Here is a 14,293-nt window from a genome sequence, read left to right on the forward strand (position 1 = left end):
ATGGGGGAGGAAACCAGGCTGAAAGTGCATTTGGGATCACTGTAAATCATCTGTAAATTAATTCTGCCATTATTAAAAGTGGAGTTTTTTTGGTGCATTTTTAGCTCAGACTTTCCCTCTGAGATTTTGCCTGTGCTGTGTGTTCTCTTAGATTTGAATGTAATTAAAGGATGATAATTCAGTATTTTTCCCAGTCTTTTAAAGGCAGTTCCTCTTTTACTGGATAAATCAGAGTTGTTCAAGATGCTTTAATTTAGAAAATTTACTGTATTTATAGGAATGGAATGGAAGTGAGGTCTGGGAAATCACTATTACATGAATACCTGGAATAACTGTAAAGCAGTGGGTTAAAAAAATTCCAACCAATGTTGCATTTTTGACTAAGTGGATGATGTGGAACCCTGTAAATGCAGAATAATTCAGATATAAATGTCCCTTAAGAATATATTTTTAAATATCATTCTCCATATGCATCATCCTGCTGCTTGGAAGAAAGTATTGCAAAGTTCAACTGTCTTAGCCTAAATTTGCATCAGCTTGGAGCAAGTGTTGGCTGATGCTCAGGATGACTCACCCTGGAATTGGCTCTTGGCTGTCTTAAATCAGAAAACTCTTCTTGCCCTTTTGCCTGCACCAGCTCATGCAGTTCTTTGCTATTAAATTGAAAAATTACTGTGAAATTATTTGTTTGGAGGATGCAGAGAAAGCTTTGCATAGAGTTTAGACCCTCACTGGTCAGAGTAAAAAAACAGAGTAAAAAAAATAACAGAGTTAAAAAAAATTTTGTAACAGAGTTAAAAAATTTGTGAAATCAGAGTGGAAATACTTGTGAAATCAGAGTTAAGGAGCACTGTTAGAACAGTGTTCCCCAGTGCTGTCTCAGCTTAAATCTGGATCTGTGGCCTTCTTTGTGGTGTTTCTCACAGAAATGTCTTTAAAATCTCTTTTAGTTAATGGATGTCAGTGCTGACTTGTGGAAGACCTACAGCAAAATGGATCCTGTGTCCTTGGAGGATTTGCTTTTTGAGGTAATGCAGGTGAAAAGTTCTGCCTCAGCTCCTGCTTGGTGTAACCACAGAGTAAAAGTCTTGTCATTTTGTTTGGTTTTAATTAAGTTCATGGGCTTAATCCACAGACTCTGCCTGCTATTGCTTGCAGGGTCTCCTCCCATTCCTTAAATCTACTACAAACTCTGCAAAACACTAAAATAACTTCTCTTGGTTTCCATGAATTTACTACTTTGACTAAAAATCTTCTAAAAATTTTCCTTCATGTCATTAAACCATGTACGAAATACATGAAGTTGCTGTGGTTTTGTGTGTTAATCCTCCTTTTGCATCAAAGAGGGCTAAAAAAATCCCCTTTAACACACAATTCTTCCAGGAGAAATAAAGCATTTGTCAGATGTTCTGTGGCTCTTTTAAGTGGGGAACAGTGACACTCAGTGGCTGTCCTGATGCTTTGGGAAATACAAACAGTGGGAAGGGATTCTCACATTAATGCCATGCTCTGATCTCAGTTCTAGAGGAGAAAGCATTGTATAAATATTAGTATTACCAATTAAAATTTATATTTATAATTTACTAGTATTTATACTTTAATAGTATATATACATTTAATAATTATTGGTACATAATTACTTTTGTATATTATGATTATATAAAAAAATAATAGATAATATATAATAATGATAATAATAATGTATTATTATTTAGATTTTATTAGTATTTATACTTTAATAGTATATAAATATTATAATTATTGGTGTATAATAAAATTAATTAAAACAGATTAATTTTTAATATGTTTTTAGCTTGATAGCAATTTAATAAGTACAAAATTCAGCGGTAATTATCCTTTATTAATAAAATATTAGTAGTTCACACCAATTTAGTTGTTCAATCAACTGCTGTAATGAAAGTTAAAATATCAGAGAGTTTTTACAAGGCTCTCAGTCTAAATAATCACTCTTTGATATTTCACTTCCCCTCTTTGTGTGGAAAGGAGATTAATGTTTGGGACTTGTCCTACACTCTGAGCAGACCTGTTTATTATAATTTGAAGTTTTCAACCTGGAAGTTGTTGTTAAATTGACTTAAATTTTCTGAAAACAATAAACATAAACCACACACCCATAAAAAGACACCCTGAAATCCAACAGAATATCCTTATCTTCTAAAATATATTTATTTTCCTGAGATTATTGTTTCATTGGGCAGTCTGTATTCCAGTGAAATGTCGCCTTTGCCTTCATTTCTCTTGCCTTGGGAAGTAATGTCAAATATTTTCCTTCTAGGATTTAATGATTTTTGAACACCAGTGGACCAACTTTTTTGCAAATTTTGACACTGAAATCCCCTTCATTCTGGAACTCTCAGAATCTCAGGCTGGGGAGGTAGGCCTGCTTCAGCAATCCTTGAGTATCCATGCAGAAGGAATAATTATTCAGCATTAATTTGTTTTTTTTTTTCCCTATTCCATCTCACTTTTCATGTTTGAGGGGTAAAAACGCATGCTTTGAATTTTTTAAAGTCACCACCCACCTTAAAAAAATCCATGGTATGAGGGCTTAGGACTGCAGGGGTAATTCAGTCAAGTGTTTGCTCACTGATAATTCAATTTATATCTGCACAGGAGATATTTGTAGGTAGATTAACTTGCATTTGGGTGGAATCTGGTATGTGCAGGGCTTAACAAGTTGAATTTGCACGTCTCAAACCTCAAATGTAACTGAGGGGGTAGCACAGAGCATGGGAGAAAACAGCACAGCATTTCTGGGGGTTTTCAAGCATTTTATTGCTTTTTTGATGCATTTTGAAGCCTTTTGATGCTTTTTTTGAAGCATTTTGTTCCTTCCTCTGGGATGGTCGAAGGTGTCCCTGCCCATGGCAGGGGTTTGGAATTTAATGGGCTTTAAGATCCCTCTCAACCTAAATCATTCAATGATTTGATGATATGAGTAACTTAGTGGTGTTTGGGTTTGTTTGTGGAGGTTGGAAGTATTTTCTGAGGGTTCAGGAGTTTTCTCTGAGAAGGATAATTCAGGTTTAATTAATGATAGGATATTTCACACTTCTGTTCATGTACTTCTTAATAATCTTTGTTTTCAATTCTTCACAGCCCTTCAGAAGTTATTTCAGCCACGGCATGATCTCAAGCCATATAACAGATAACAGGTAATTATTACTCATTATTATTATTACTCATTATTCCCTCTGGTGTCACTACTACCTCAATATTTTATTTCCATATTCCTGATGTCATAATGTTTAAATTTTTTTTTTTGGTATCACCTCAGTATATCAAATCTCATACTGAAAAAAAAAACAAACCTGTGTAAAATTCTTTCCTATTCTGGAAGGATAAGCTGAATTTTCCCAGGGTTTAATGCTGTAGTTCTTACATATACCGTGAAATTTTGTGCATTATGATCAGTTCCTTTCTTTTTTCCATCCCTGGAAAAGGTTGGATGGGGCTTGGAAGAACCTGGGATGGTGGAAGGTGTCCTTGCCCATGGCAGGGGTTGGAATGAGATGATCTTTAAGGTTCCTTCCAACCCAAACCATCCTGTGACTCTGTGGGAGAGTTTTAACCAAAAGTTCTTGTTTAGCTGAAGGTTCTGTTGCAAAATCCATGTTCTGCTGTTGTGAGCTAATCAAGGTTTGTTTAGCTAATTCAATCTCTCTGCACATTCTCCTGTATTTGGAGTAAACCAGTGGAGTTCAATGCCCTTATTGCTGGCAGCATCCTCTGTTGTTTGCGTTGCATTAAAGAAAAGAAAATCCTTGACCTCTCCAGCTGAGTCTTGGGCCCAAAGCCAGAGCTAAACCCAAAATAAACCCAAAATAATTTTGTTTGTTTCCAGCATGGTCATTTCAGGGCTTTTCAAGGTGGTGAATTTTAAACTAAGCAGCTTTTCAAGGCAGTTTAAAATAAAAGAATCTTCTAAGAGTATTTGGGAGCAACATTGAGATAAGTTCATTGTATTTGAAAGAAATTATCATTTTATAAATGCAAGGAGATTTTTTCTTTAGAATTTGCTGGTTTCACTGTGAAGCTTTGTGCAGCTTTAGTAATTTTTTTTCTCAGAGTGAGAAATTCAGCAGTTGGTCTGTCACACTTGAAAGCTTTGATTTCATCTGTTTGTTTTAAACTTCCTGCAAATATTTTGGTGGTGATTCCCTCTCTCCTCCTCAGCCCGAGCCGTCAGCCCTTTGTCCTGTTTGGCAGCCACTCCACAAAGGAAAACTTGAACACTGGGAACTTTAATTTTCCATCTGAAGGACATCTGGTCCGAAACACTGGCCTTGGTGGAAGCACTGCCAAGCATATGGTAAGGCTTTGAGAAGTTATCTGAAAATTTGAAATATATATTCTCTTTCTCTTTGTATATTTTTTGTGCTTATCTTCCATGAGTTAAATATTGAATTCTTAACATAAAGCACCTTAGCAATCCATCAGTTTAAGGAACAAATGTGATTTTTCATGCTCTTTCCAAGTGAAGCTGTACTGGATTCTTAATCAGGGACTGCTGAATGAGTTAAAATAATTTATTCTCTGAAAAACTACAACTTTTGCTGTAAGTGGGTGGGAGAGAGGGAAATGCTGTTTGTGAGGGTGTGTGTACTGGCCATAAAGTGAAGACCTTCCGTGATACACTTAACTGTGACACACAGATTCTATTTTAATCACATTTATTTAGTAATTTCTTAAAAAAAAACCGGAAAGCCACTTTTTTTTTTAATAGAATAACACATTTGTGAATAAGCCTGGGCTATACCACCATGTATCCAAATTCCACTGTGTGCTTCAACAACCATTGACGAAACCCTGAAAAACCTTTCATAAAAGTTCCAGGACTGTTGTGATGAAGTTGCAAAGATTAACTTGATTCCATTTCCAAGTAAAAGCTGGGTTGTTAAACATGATTAACTTGTAAAAGCTGGGTTGTTAAACATGATTAACTTGTTTCCATTTCCAAGTAAAAGCTGGGTTGTTAAACATGTGCTGAGGTCCGTCTGCAGCGCAGGGGCCGTGCCTGGGCAGGCGACCCCAGGGAATTGGGATCCTCTGGCTGGAGGGCCTGGGTGGCTCCAGAAGGCAACTTGGCAGCGAAGGAGGAGAGAGGTAGAGTGTGGAGAGATCTCCCTGCTGCCTCCAGGGGCTCAGGGAGTGGTGTGAGCCCTGAGCAGGTGGATGTGGCTGAGCACAGGCCATGCTGGAGTGAGAGCATGAGTGAGGCCATGAGTTGATGAGTTTGTCAACATTTCATGTGCAGCTGCCTCAGGGATGGATGGACGTGGGGCTTCTGGGCACGAAGCACGTGTGCAGAGCCTGAGAAAAGAGTGGTTTTTACATCTTGGTGAAATCTCATCCTCCATTTGCTGCTCTTAATACTATTTCTGTAAAAACACTTTCAATTCTGTCTTTCCCTCCCTTGTTAACAATAAGATGCCGTTTGATACCTTTGAAAATGCAAGTACTGTGTTATTCTGATGTACTTGCTCCCTCTGTTGTCCTCAGATTTTGATGCTGTTCTTAAAAAGGTGGTTTATTTACAGGTACAGGTGATACTGTTTTAATAGGGTGTCATGAAAATAGTAAATAAGACCAAGTGCCAGCATAGTTATGGGACCCTGACACACTTTCCTCTTCATGAAAAGAGCAGTTGACATAGGAAATTGAAAACACAAGTCAGAGCTCATCTCCTTTCCAAAGTCTTTCAACCATTCAGGTCAAGTCAAAAGTGAAATAGACCTTTGAAAACGTAAGTTGCTTTTTCACAATCCAGTTCCGTCTGTGTTGTAAACTTCTGTAGTCTGTCAGTGCTTAGAAGACTTAAGGGGAGCGTAGTTAATTGTTAATTATTGCACCAATTTGTTTTACTGATGTCTTTTGTATCTCATTAATACTGACTGCTAGGTAGTGCAGTGTGTATCTCCAAAGGGACCTCTGGCTTGTTCAAGGACTTATTTTTTTGGAGCCACTCACATTCCTTTCCTGGGTAAGTGCATTAAATACACCAAGGCAGTTATTACCTCTGATTCCATAAAAATGTGTAGCAATTAAAGGCTTTGCTTCCTTTATAAGTGATAGATTCTGTAGCCAGTGCATGAAATCATAGCAGATTTTGTGGGTAAAAATTGTCAGATCTGAGTGTTAAACAGAAAATCTGTCAGATCTCAGTGTGCAGATGCTTTTTAAAGTATGAAACAAATATTTAAATCTATGTTCCATATGGATTTATAAAAAAACAGTCTCCAAAGTGTAGTAATTCAAACAGAGTTGTCAAGTAGCTGAGGATTTTTAGAAGGATGAAGGAAATTCTTTCACTTCTATCTTTTTTCCTTAGTATAATGAGTTACAGTAGCTGTATTTCCAAATAAAAACAAGCCATGTCAAATTTTTAAAAACCATTTTCTTATGTATTTTAAATGGCTGGAAGAGTCCATGGATGAAGTCAGTCCTTAGGGTTATCTTGAAATTATTATCATTATCATCATTATTATTATTATACCCCTATATATATATATATATATATATAATATATATTAAAATCTAAATACTGGTCTCAGAACAGCTGAAGAGAGAGTGATTGGAGGATTGGAATTACAGCCTGTGTTTGCCTTAGTAGTATAAAATCCTGGATAAATTCCATGTGAGATGTGCAGCAGAAATGTTCTGAAAGTGCTTAAACCAAACATGATTTTATTATTATTTTTGTTTTATTATTTTTGTTTTAATGCAGGAAATGACAATGAGATGCCCAAGCAAGCTGAGCAAGTGTAAGCTGACAATTTTTTATATTATTCCTTTACTCTTCTCTCTTTCTACCTTGTGGCAGTAGGTGAAACCTGCTTTTAGTAGCTGTTGGCATTTGCAGAGGCATTTTTATTCAAAATAACGTGCATGGGAGAGGGTTGCAAAGGCAAAATGCTTGTGGAGAGTTTCAGTGGATGCATGAGGAGTTGTTAGGAAAGGAAATATTAGTAAATTTTGCTCAAATTGTAGTAAAAAAATAATCTTAACAGTCACTTGAATAATTTTTAAAGATACTTCATGTAAACCAAGGGGAAAAAGTCTCTCACACTGTAGCATCTTACACAGATAGAAGAAAAAGTAATTTTTTGACCAGTTTAATTAATAATATGTAAGATTTCTGATGCTTAGTGAAAATGCCAACAGGGACCACTCAAACTTGTGAAGAAATCCACTGTGTTAAAGTTAGATCCAAGTTAATTTTTCCCAAAAGTTGAGAAGCTGCAAAGCTTCTGCACGTTTTAACCTTCTCAAAAATCACACTTTGTTTATCCATGTTGATGTCCACTTCCTCTGCATGTTGTAGATCCCTGTCCAGCTTGGAGAACACAGTAGATAATCTGTTTTTGTCCTGCTCTCTCTCTTGATAAATCAGACTTTTCTGTAGAGATTTTGTCCTCCTTATTAGTTGGGATCATTTTAGGAGCCTGTTTTTGCTTCTGCAAAGCTGGTAGCAAGATATTAAAGATATTAAAGATGGATCAGTGCTGTCACACTAAATACTGTTGACTCTTGGTAATTCTGAGATATAAAAATGGAATTATTGCACTGAGCAGCAGATTTTCCCTTTTTTAGAGAAAACTGAACTCTTAACAGGTATTTTTTTCTTGCATTGTTCAAACATTTTTTGTCCTCCTTCAAAAATCCTTTGTACTAAATACATTTTAATCAAGAGAAGCTCTAAATAAAGCAGGAGTTGATAAAGGCAGTAATTTAAAAATAATGTATTTTTCTTGCAAGCATCCCTGTATTGGTTCAAATAACCTAATTTCAACAACAGTAGTATAATTGGCTTTTTTTTGGACAAACCTGAACTCATGATTTTCAGCTTAGTTTGTGGTTGTCTCCTACTCAATATTTTATAAAAAGTGAAATCAAAAGTATTTTATGAACACTGTTCATTCAAAATGTGGCTGTACTGATTGCCTAGAGTGCATAAACCAGGCAATTGAAGGGTAAACTGGGATAAATGTTTTGGTTTTATTTTTATTTTAAGATAATGCTTCAAAAGCAACACAAAATAAATCCTGTGCTGTTTTTTTGGGGCTTTTTTTTTTTTTTTTTTCTCACTGCTAGCTTTAAAATGTTAAAATGGGAAGGAGAATAAGACAAAGAACATCTCAGTGAGATGTTTTCTTGCAAATATATATGTGAATTTGAGGGAAAATAGGAATGGTTACAAAGTCTGGAAGAATTACAATATAAAGGAATTACATTGCTTTACTGGGTGCAGTGAAAACGTATTAAGTGCATATGAAAGCACAGGAAATTACAATCCAGAAACATGAAAAAATAGTGAGAAAGCTCAATTTAAAAATCACTTGCTGCTGTTGGGGATGATGAAAGACAAGCTTTGGTGCATTTTGAGGTTCCTCCATATTTGGGGTCTTCAGATGCTTTTTTCCCATCCTTCAAGAATGCTTTGCATTTGGCTTAAATGCTGTATCCTTCTCTTTCCTCCCCCCTCTTCCCTCCCTCAATATTGGCAGTGGAGTAATGAGAAAACTTAAAAATTTAGGGACTGATTTTTGTTGGTCTGCTCATATTTTTGTTGTAATTTAGGAGGAAAACAGAGGCTGATGTTCCTTGGCTGGGCACACGTGGGTTTTTTCCCCAGTGGTTCTGGAGAGCTGTAAATGTGTCAATAACTGGAAATTATTTTGTTTATTTCTGTACAATTCTTTCAGTCCCCTTTTAAGAAGGGAATTGGACTAAGTTGGGATGGAGATTTCATGAAATTGTGGAATGGTTTGGGTTGGAAGAGATCTTTAAAGATCATCTCATTCCAATATTCTGCCAGGAGAAGGGGGAGGATAGCAGGGACACCTTCCACTATCCCAGGTGGCTCCAAGCCCTGTCCAGCCTGGCCTTGGGCACTGCCAGGGATCCAGAGGCAGCCACAGCTTCTCTGGAAATTCTGTTCCAATTCCTCCCCACCCTCCCAGGGAGCAATTCCCTCCCATAATCCCATTTATCCCTCCCTCCTGTCAGTGTGAAACCATTCCCTCTGTCATGCCAGGCCCTGCATTTAGGATGTGATTCTTAAACCCAACTGCAGCAAAAGGCAACAGTAAAACAGATTTTTTATTCCTGACTACCAAAAGCACCAGATACATTTATATCAAGAATTCTTTCCCTAAAATATCCTGTCATTTGAGCGATTTCCTCGCTCTAATTTAATTTTCTTAAACAGAAAGCTTAACTATAAAACTATTTCTCCACTTTTTCCAACAAAGACCCCCTCCTTATTATTAAGGGAGTTGTGCAATGAGAGGAAAAACTGCTCCTTTAAAAAGAGGAGGAAGAAAACTCTGCCTGTCCAGTAAATGTTGTGTTTGTATTTCTCTTCAGTACGCTGTTGTCGCAAATATATTCTGCTGTTGTAGAGGCTGTGCTTGCTGGCATTGAGTGCTATGCTAAAACTTCCACTGAATCCAAGGTAAATGAAGTTGCTAAATGAAATTTAATTGTTCTCTCTCTGTAATTGTTGACTTGGATTGCTTGCAGTATGAGATTTACGTGCAAACCAAAAAGAAAACCAAAAGAATTCCCGTGTTTTGCCCAATGGAATAACACAAATGTCATGGCCTCCAACCAGGCTCTGAATCCTATTCAAAAAAAAAAATAAAATAAAAGAGAGATTTCAGAGTGTGTCTAATTTTACCCATCTTCAGCTGGTTTTCCATCTTCTCATGAATTTTCCTGACCTCATAGTAAGGAAAATGAGATCTGTGAAAGAGCAAATTTTAGCCTGGTGCATCAGTGTGTTACTGTTTAGTGTCTCTTGTTGGTCTTAGGGGTGCTCCTGGAGCTGCTGGGATTTGGAAGGATGGGAAAGGATGTTTTGTTCTTTTATTTCCTTTTTTCAGGCAAAGGAGGTGGCAGAGCAGGTGCTCCTGTCTGTGTTAGACACCCTTGGCTTGGCACAGCTGAAATCTGCTTTACGGTGTGTATTTCCAGAGTTACTCATTGCTCATTTGGCTTCTTTGGGGGGAAAACATCAATTATAAACTGAAAAATAATAGTTTTAAGCTGAGCTTGCCTGACTGCCAGACTTCAAGACTTCATAATGCATTCAGCCTTTAAAAATCATTATAAATATTCAATTTTCCAGTTCTCTTAATCACTTATTTTGCTTTAAGTCTATTCCTGTTTATTTTTTCCATCTGAAAAGATAAACCACACATTTCATCTGTACAATTTCTATTCTACAGCTCAAAAATCGCTTTTCAAATTCAGGCTGTGAACAACCATGGCAGGTTTGTATCACTATCTTACAACTTCTTGTTATTAATTACTGCTTTTCATACTCTAAATGCTTTTGTGTATGAGGTAGTTCAGTGATTTCATATCTGTAATTCTGTGGAATCTTAAAAACATTAAAAGGAATAAAAAGCAGTTGGGAAGACGTAATTTTTATTAACTATTAATGAGTAGAACCAGCATGAGCTCATTAGGAGTTTCCTTTTAAAAATGCTTTTAACTTAGTTGATACCACAAACATGTGCTTATTTAATCTCCACACTAATTGACTGAAATGACCTGCACAAATAAGTGTTTATTTTAAAGTAAACCAGCTTTTTTTTGGCTGCTGTGGAGTCACAGAAAGATGATCTAACTTTTAAATATTTAATTATCATTGTTGTTCTAGAATTACTCCATTAGATAATGAGGACAGCCTGAGTTTGATCAAAACGGTAAGAAATAATAATACTTATTTATTTAATTAGAGAATAAAGCTCAAGTGTCTATTTTTCTGGGGCATACTAAGATTTTTATGTGAATGCAAGTGTAAGGGGAGAGATGAGAAGAGATTTCAGATGCTGGACCAGGTTTAACAAGAGGTCATAATTTAGAATAAAACATTAACAGAGATTTATGATCTCAGGCTTTAACCACAATATAGAAATAGGGTTTTAGGATGTTTGAAAAATACAAATTTTGCTTTTTCAGTTGAAATATTTCAAGTTCTGCTTTCTCTTCCCTCCAACTGCTGGATGACTGCAGGCATCCATGATGGTGTTTGACATTCCAGACCTGCTGGCAGGAAGAGGATGCTTGGGATCTGTTGTGTTTTCAGAGTCCTTCCTGACATCACAAATACAGGTCAAAGAAAAAGGTGAGTGCTTTAAATTCTAAAATTCATCACCACTCTTGTCCTTCTGTTGGCTTTGCTGTGATGGGAAAGCCAAAGGAATTCCATTGGATGTTTTTGCTGTTACTCTGATGGGTTTGGAACACTAAGAGCAAAGGAAGAAACCATAGAAAGAGCAGAATAAATCAGGATTTCTTTGGAATTCTGTAGTAGCTCTGTGTATGAGAGGACTGAGAGTTACTCTGCTGTGAAAGCTTCATTTAAACACTCAGAAATTCTTAAAATAATAAGATTTTAATATTTACTAAAGCAATTTTAAATCTTAAAAGTCACGTACTGGGCATTTTGAAGTATATAGGTGATTTTAGTTTAGTGGCCATGATGATATTAGGTCGAAGGATGCATTTGGTGATTTTGGAGGTCTTTTCCAACCTTAATAATTCCCTGATTCCACTGCTTTGCTTCCCGTGGCTTCCCTGCAGATGGCAGCATCCATCCAGACTCCAGGCACGTTATCCTGACCGCAGCTATCCCGAGATTCGCTTCCTGGCTGGTGAGTGAGAGCACAGCCTTGTCGGAACTCAAAATGTCCCTCAGACATTTTTGGAGGTTCCAGGTCCAGGTCAGAAGCATTTGAGACCCTGGCAGGCAGCTGGAAGCAGCTGTGATTTTGGGTTTGAGCCATGGAATGATTTACCAACCTTGCAGGAAGAACGAGAAGTCACAAGAGTTTAGATATTATAGTAGAAGTAGTCACAAAGTAGAGGGAAGAATTTTTGAGTGCTGTACAGGGGGGTTTTAGGTTTTGTACATGGGGGTCAGAAGTTTTAAGATGGAGGGATTTGGGCCTGTCCTGTCCTCCCTCTTTCTCCTTCCTTACCTCCATGTTCTTGGTGATGTTGGCACTCACGAATTGGTTTAGAGTAGAAGGGCACCATTTAATATAGGTAATAGGCATTGGGGAAAAACTGTACCCATGTAACACGTAATGTACCATATAAAAGATAGAAAAGCACCATTTAATATAGGTAATAGGCATTGGGGAAAAACTGTACCCATGTAACATGTAATGTACCATATAAAAGATAGAAAAGCACATTTAATACAGGTAATAGGCATTGGGGAAAAACTGTAACATGTAACACGTAATGTACCATATAAAAGATAGAAAAGCACCATTTAATATAGGTAATAGGCATTGGGGAAAAACTGTACCCATGTAACACGTAATGTCCCATATAAAAGATAGAAAAGCACCATTTAATATAGGTAATAGGCATTGGGGACAAACTGTACCCATGTAACACGTAATGTACCATATAAAAGACAGCAGCAGCCCTGGGCGGGGAGAGAAGAAGCAGTCGGGAGTCAGAGAGGATGTCAGGGTGTGTGTGTGCCTCTGCCTGAGCTGTGAGCAAGCCACAGCAGCCCCAGAAGAAAATCTTTTAGATAACTTGCAATAAACAACCATGAGACTGAGCAACAAGAGACTGCTGAGCCTTTTTTTGAAAGCACAGGTTGGAGGAGAGATTTTTCCACCACACGGAGCCACCCCGACCCAGGGTGAGCTCCGGCACAGCCTCAGCTCAGCTCATCCCCAAGGCAAAACTTGTAGATCCCAGACCAAAACTTGATCTGGAGTGGGCATATCTGAGGGTAAATCTGGATCTGGAGCATTGAAACAGAAATTTGTAATATTAACATACCCTGATTTTTTTAGATTTGGATAAGTGAAAAATGAAGTGGGAACAAGTTGATGGTTCCATGCATAGCAGGAGTTTTAAATTATTTCATTTTCACCTTGTCAGGTTTTTATCTTTTTAAAGGTCTGGTTGTTTTTGAAGTGCACGGTGTTAAAAAGTCACAGTGTGACTTTGGAAAATTTTGTTTATTATGGGCATTTTAGATCAGCCCATAAGAAAGCAAAGTCTGATTCAAGACTTCTGATGCACTACACTGTGTGAGAGATAGAATACCAAAGAATATGACAATGCATGCTTGAACAGTAATAAAAAATAAAACTGCATGCTTTCTATCTATATAATATTTTAGTCTATAAAACAATTTAATGGGGAGAATGTAGTGCAATAAATTATTTTGGTCCCATAGTAATACAATATTAAGAGCACAAAATTGTTTTTGAAACACTCTGGGCTCTGGGTTTCTTCTGTCTGTGGCACCTGAGGTTCTTGTTGGCCTCAAAACTTCTTTAATGCTTTTTACTTAGTGTTAGACTTGCTTTATTTCTATAAATCACAATTCAAATGGAAGCTGTTTCTGGCTGCAGGTTGAAGACAGTGATGTGAAACTCTCTGAAAAGGCACAGCAAGTATTGAAGGTAAAATTAAATATTTTTGTTAAACTAAAGAAGTTACACATTGATGAACCAGTATTTGAAAAGCTTGAGCTACTACCAGACTCTCTTTTTATTATGTGTGTTACTTCTCTTCTACAAGACTTCCCTGTTCTGCCCTTTTACAAACTTTGTAAAAGTTTGAGGGTTTCTTTATTTCAAAGAATCATAAAACCCAAGAGCAAAAAGAGTCCTAATAAAACTATGATTTCATGGAAGTCTCACTAAACATTACTCATGGAGCTCATGTGTTTCCAAAAGCCCCTAAAACTTGATGCAACTTTCTTTTAACTTAATTAGCATGCTAATGGCTAAAGGAAAACACTCTAAGCACTAGGAAAAAAAAAGAGTTTGGAATCTGGAAACATCTTAAATCACATGAGTTTCACATTTGTGGTGCAATTTGTGGTTCCCAGGAATGTTCATTATAAATAGATTTATTTTCATGTAATATACTTTTAGCTCAGTAGATTGACAAACTAAAAACAAAAAGCTCAGCCTTGTGGTTGTGACAATAACTTGTAACTTCATAGCTGCTGGCAAAACCAAAATGGGGAGAAGGCTTTTAAAAATTATCCTCTTGCCGAAGGCTTTTAGAAATTATCCTCTTGCCTTGCTCTCTTTCGCTGGTCCTTCTGTATCCGTGCAGAAAAAAAAAAAACAAACCAAAACTCTTTTAAAGTTCTTGACTGATGCTGTTTGAAAATAAAATATTTTCTCTTGGAGCAAAAGCAGGAGAAAATGTTCCTGCCTGGATTGGTCCTTGATCCAGTCTGTGATGTTGCTGTTTGTTTTTTCCTGTTTAG

The 14,293-nt window shown here is 36.8% G+C and overlaps 1 protein-coding gene across 1 annotated transcript in view; it reads left to right on the top strand.

The window, feature by feature from the left end:
• Positions 1-14,293, top strand: part of DNAAF9 (dynein axonemal assembly factor 9) — a 70,772-nt gene that overhangs the window by 23,936 nt on the left and 32,543 nt on the right. The window contains exons 7-19 of the mRNA XM_032747938.3: positions 951-1,028; positions 2,297-2,395; positions 3,121-3,176; positions 4,198-4,333; positions 5,923-6,004; positions 6,749-6,785; positions 9,391-9,478; positions 9,909-9,985; positions 10,254-10,298; positions 10,691-10,736; positions 11,047-11,158; positions 11,617-11,687; positions 13,422-13,472. Coding sequence (XP_032603829.3) covers positions 951-1,028; positions 2,297-2,395; positions 3,121-3,176; positions 4,198-4,333; positions 5,923-6,004; positions 6,749-6,785; positions 9,391-9,478; positions 9,909-9,985; positions 10,254-10,298; positions 10,691-10,736; positions 11,047-11,158; positions 11,617-11,687; positions 13,422-13,472 — 978 coding nt within the window. The remainder of the gene's footprint in view (positions 1-950; positions 1,029-2,296; positions 2,396-3,120; positions 3,177-4,197; positions 4,334-5,922; positions 6,005-6,748; positions 6,786-9,390; positions 9,479-9,908; positions 9,986-10,253; positions 10,299-10,690; positions 10,737-11,046; positions 11,159-11,616; positions 11,688-13,421; positions 13,473-14,293) is intronic.

The sequence above is a fragment of the Taeniopygia guttata genome, chromosome 4 (assembly GCF_048771995.1).
Source record: "Taeniopygia guttata chromosome 4, bTaeGut7.mat, whole genome shotgun sequence".
NCBI lineage: Eukaryota > Metazoa > Chordata > Aves > Passeriformes > Estrildidae > Taeniopygia > Taeniopygia guttata.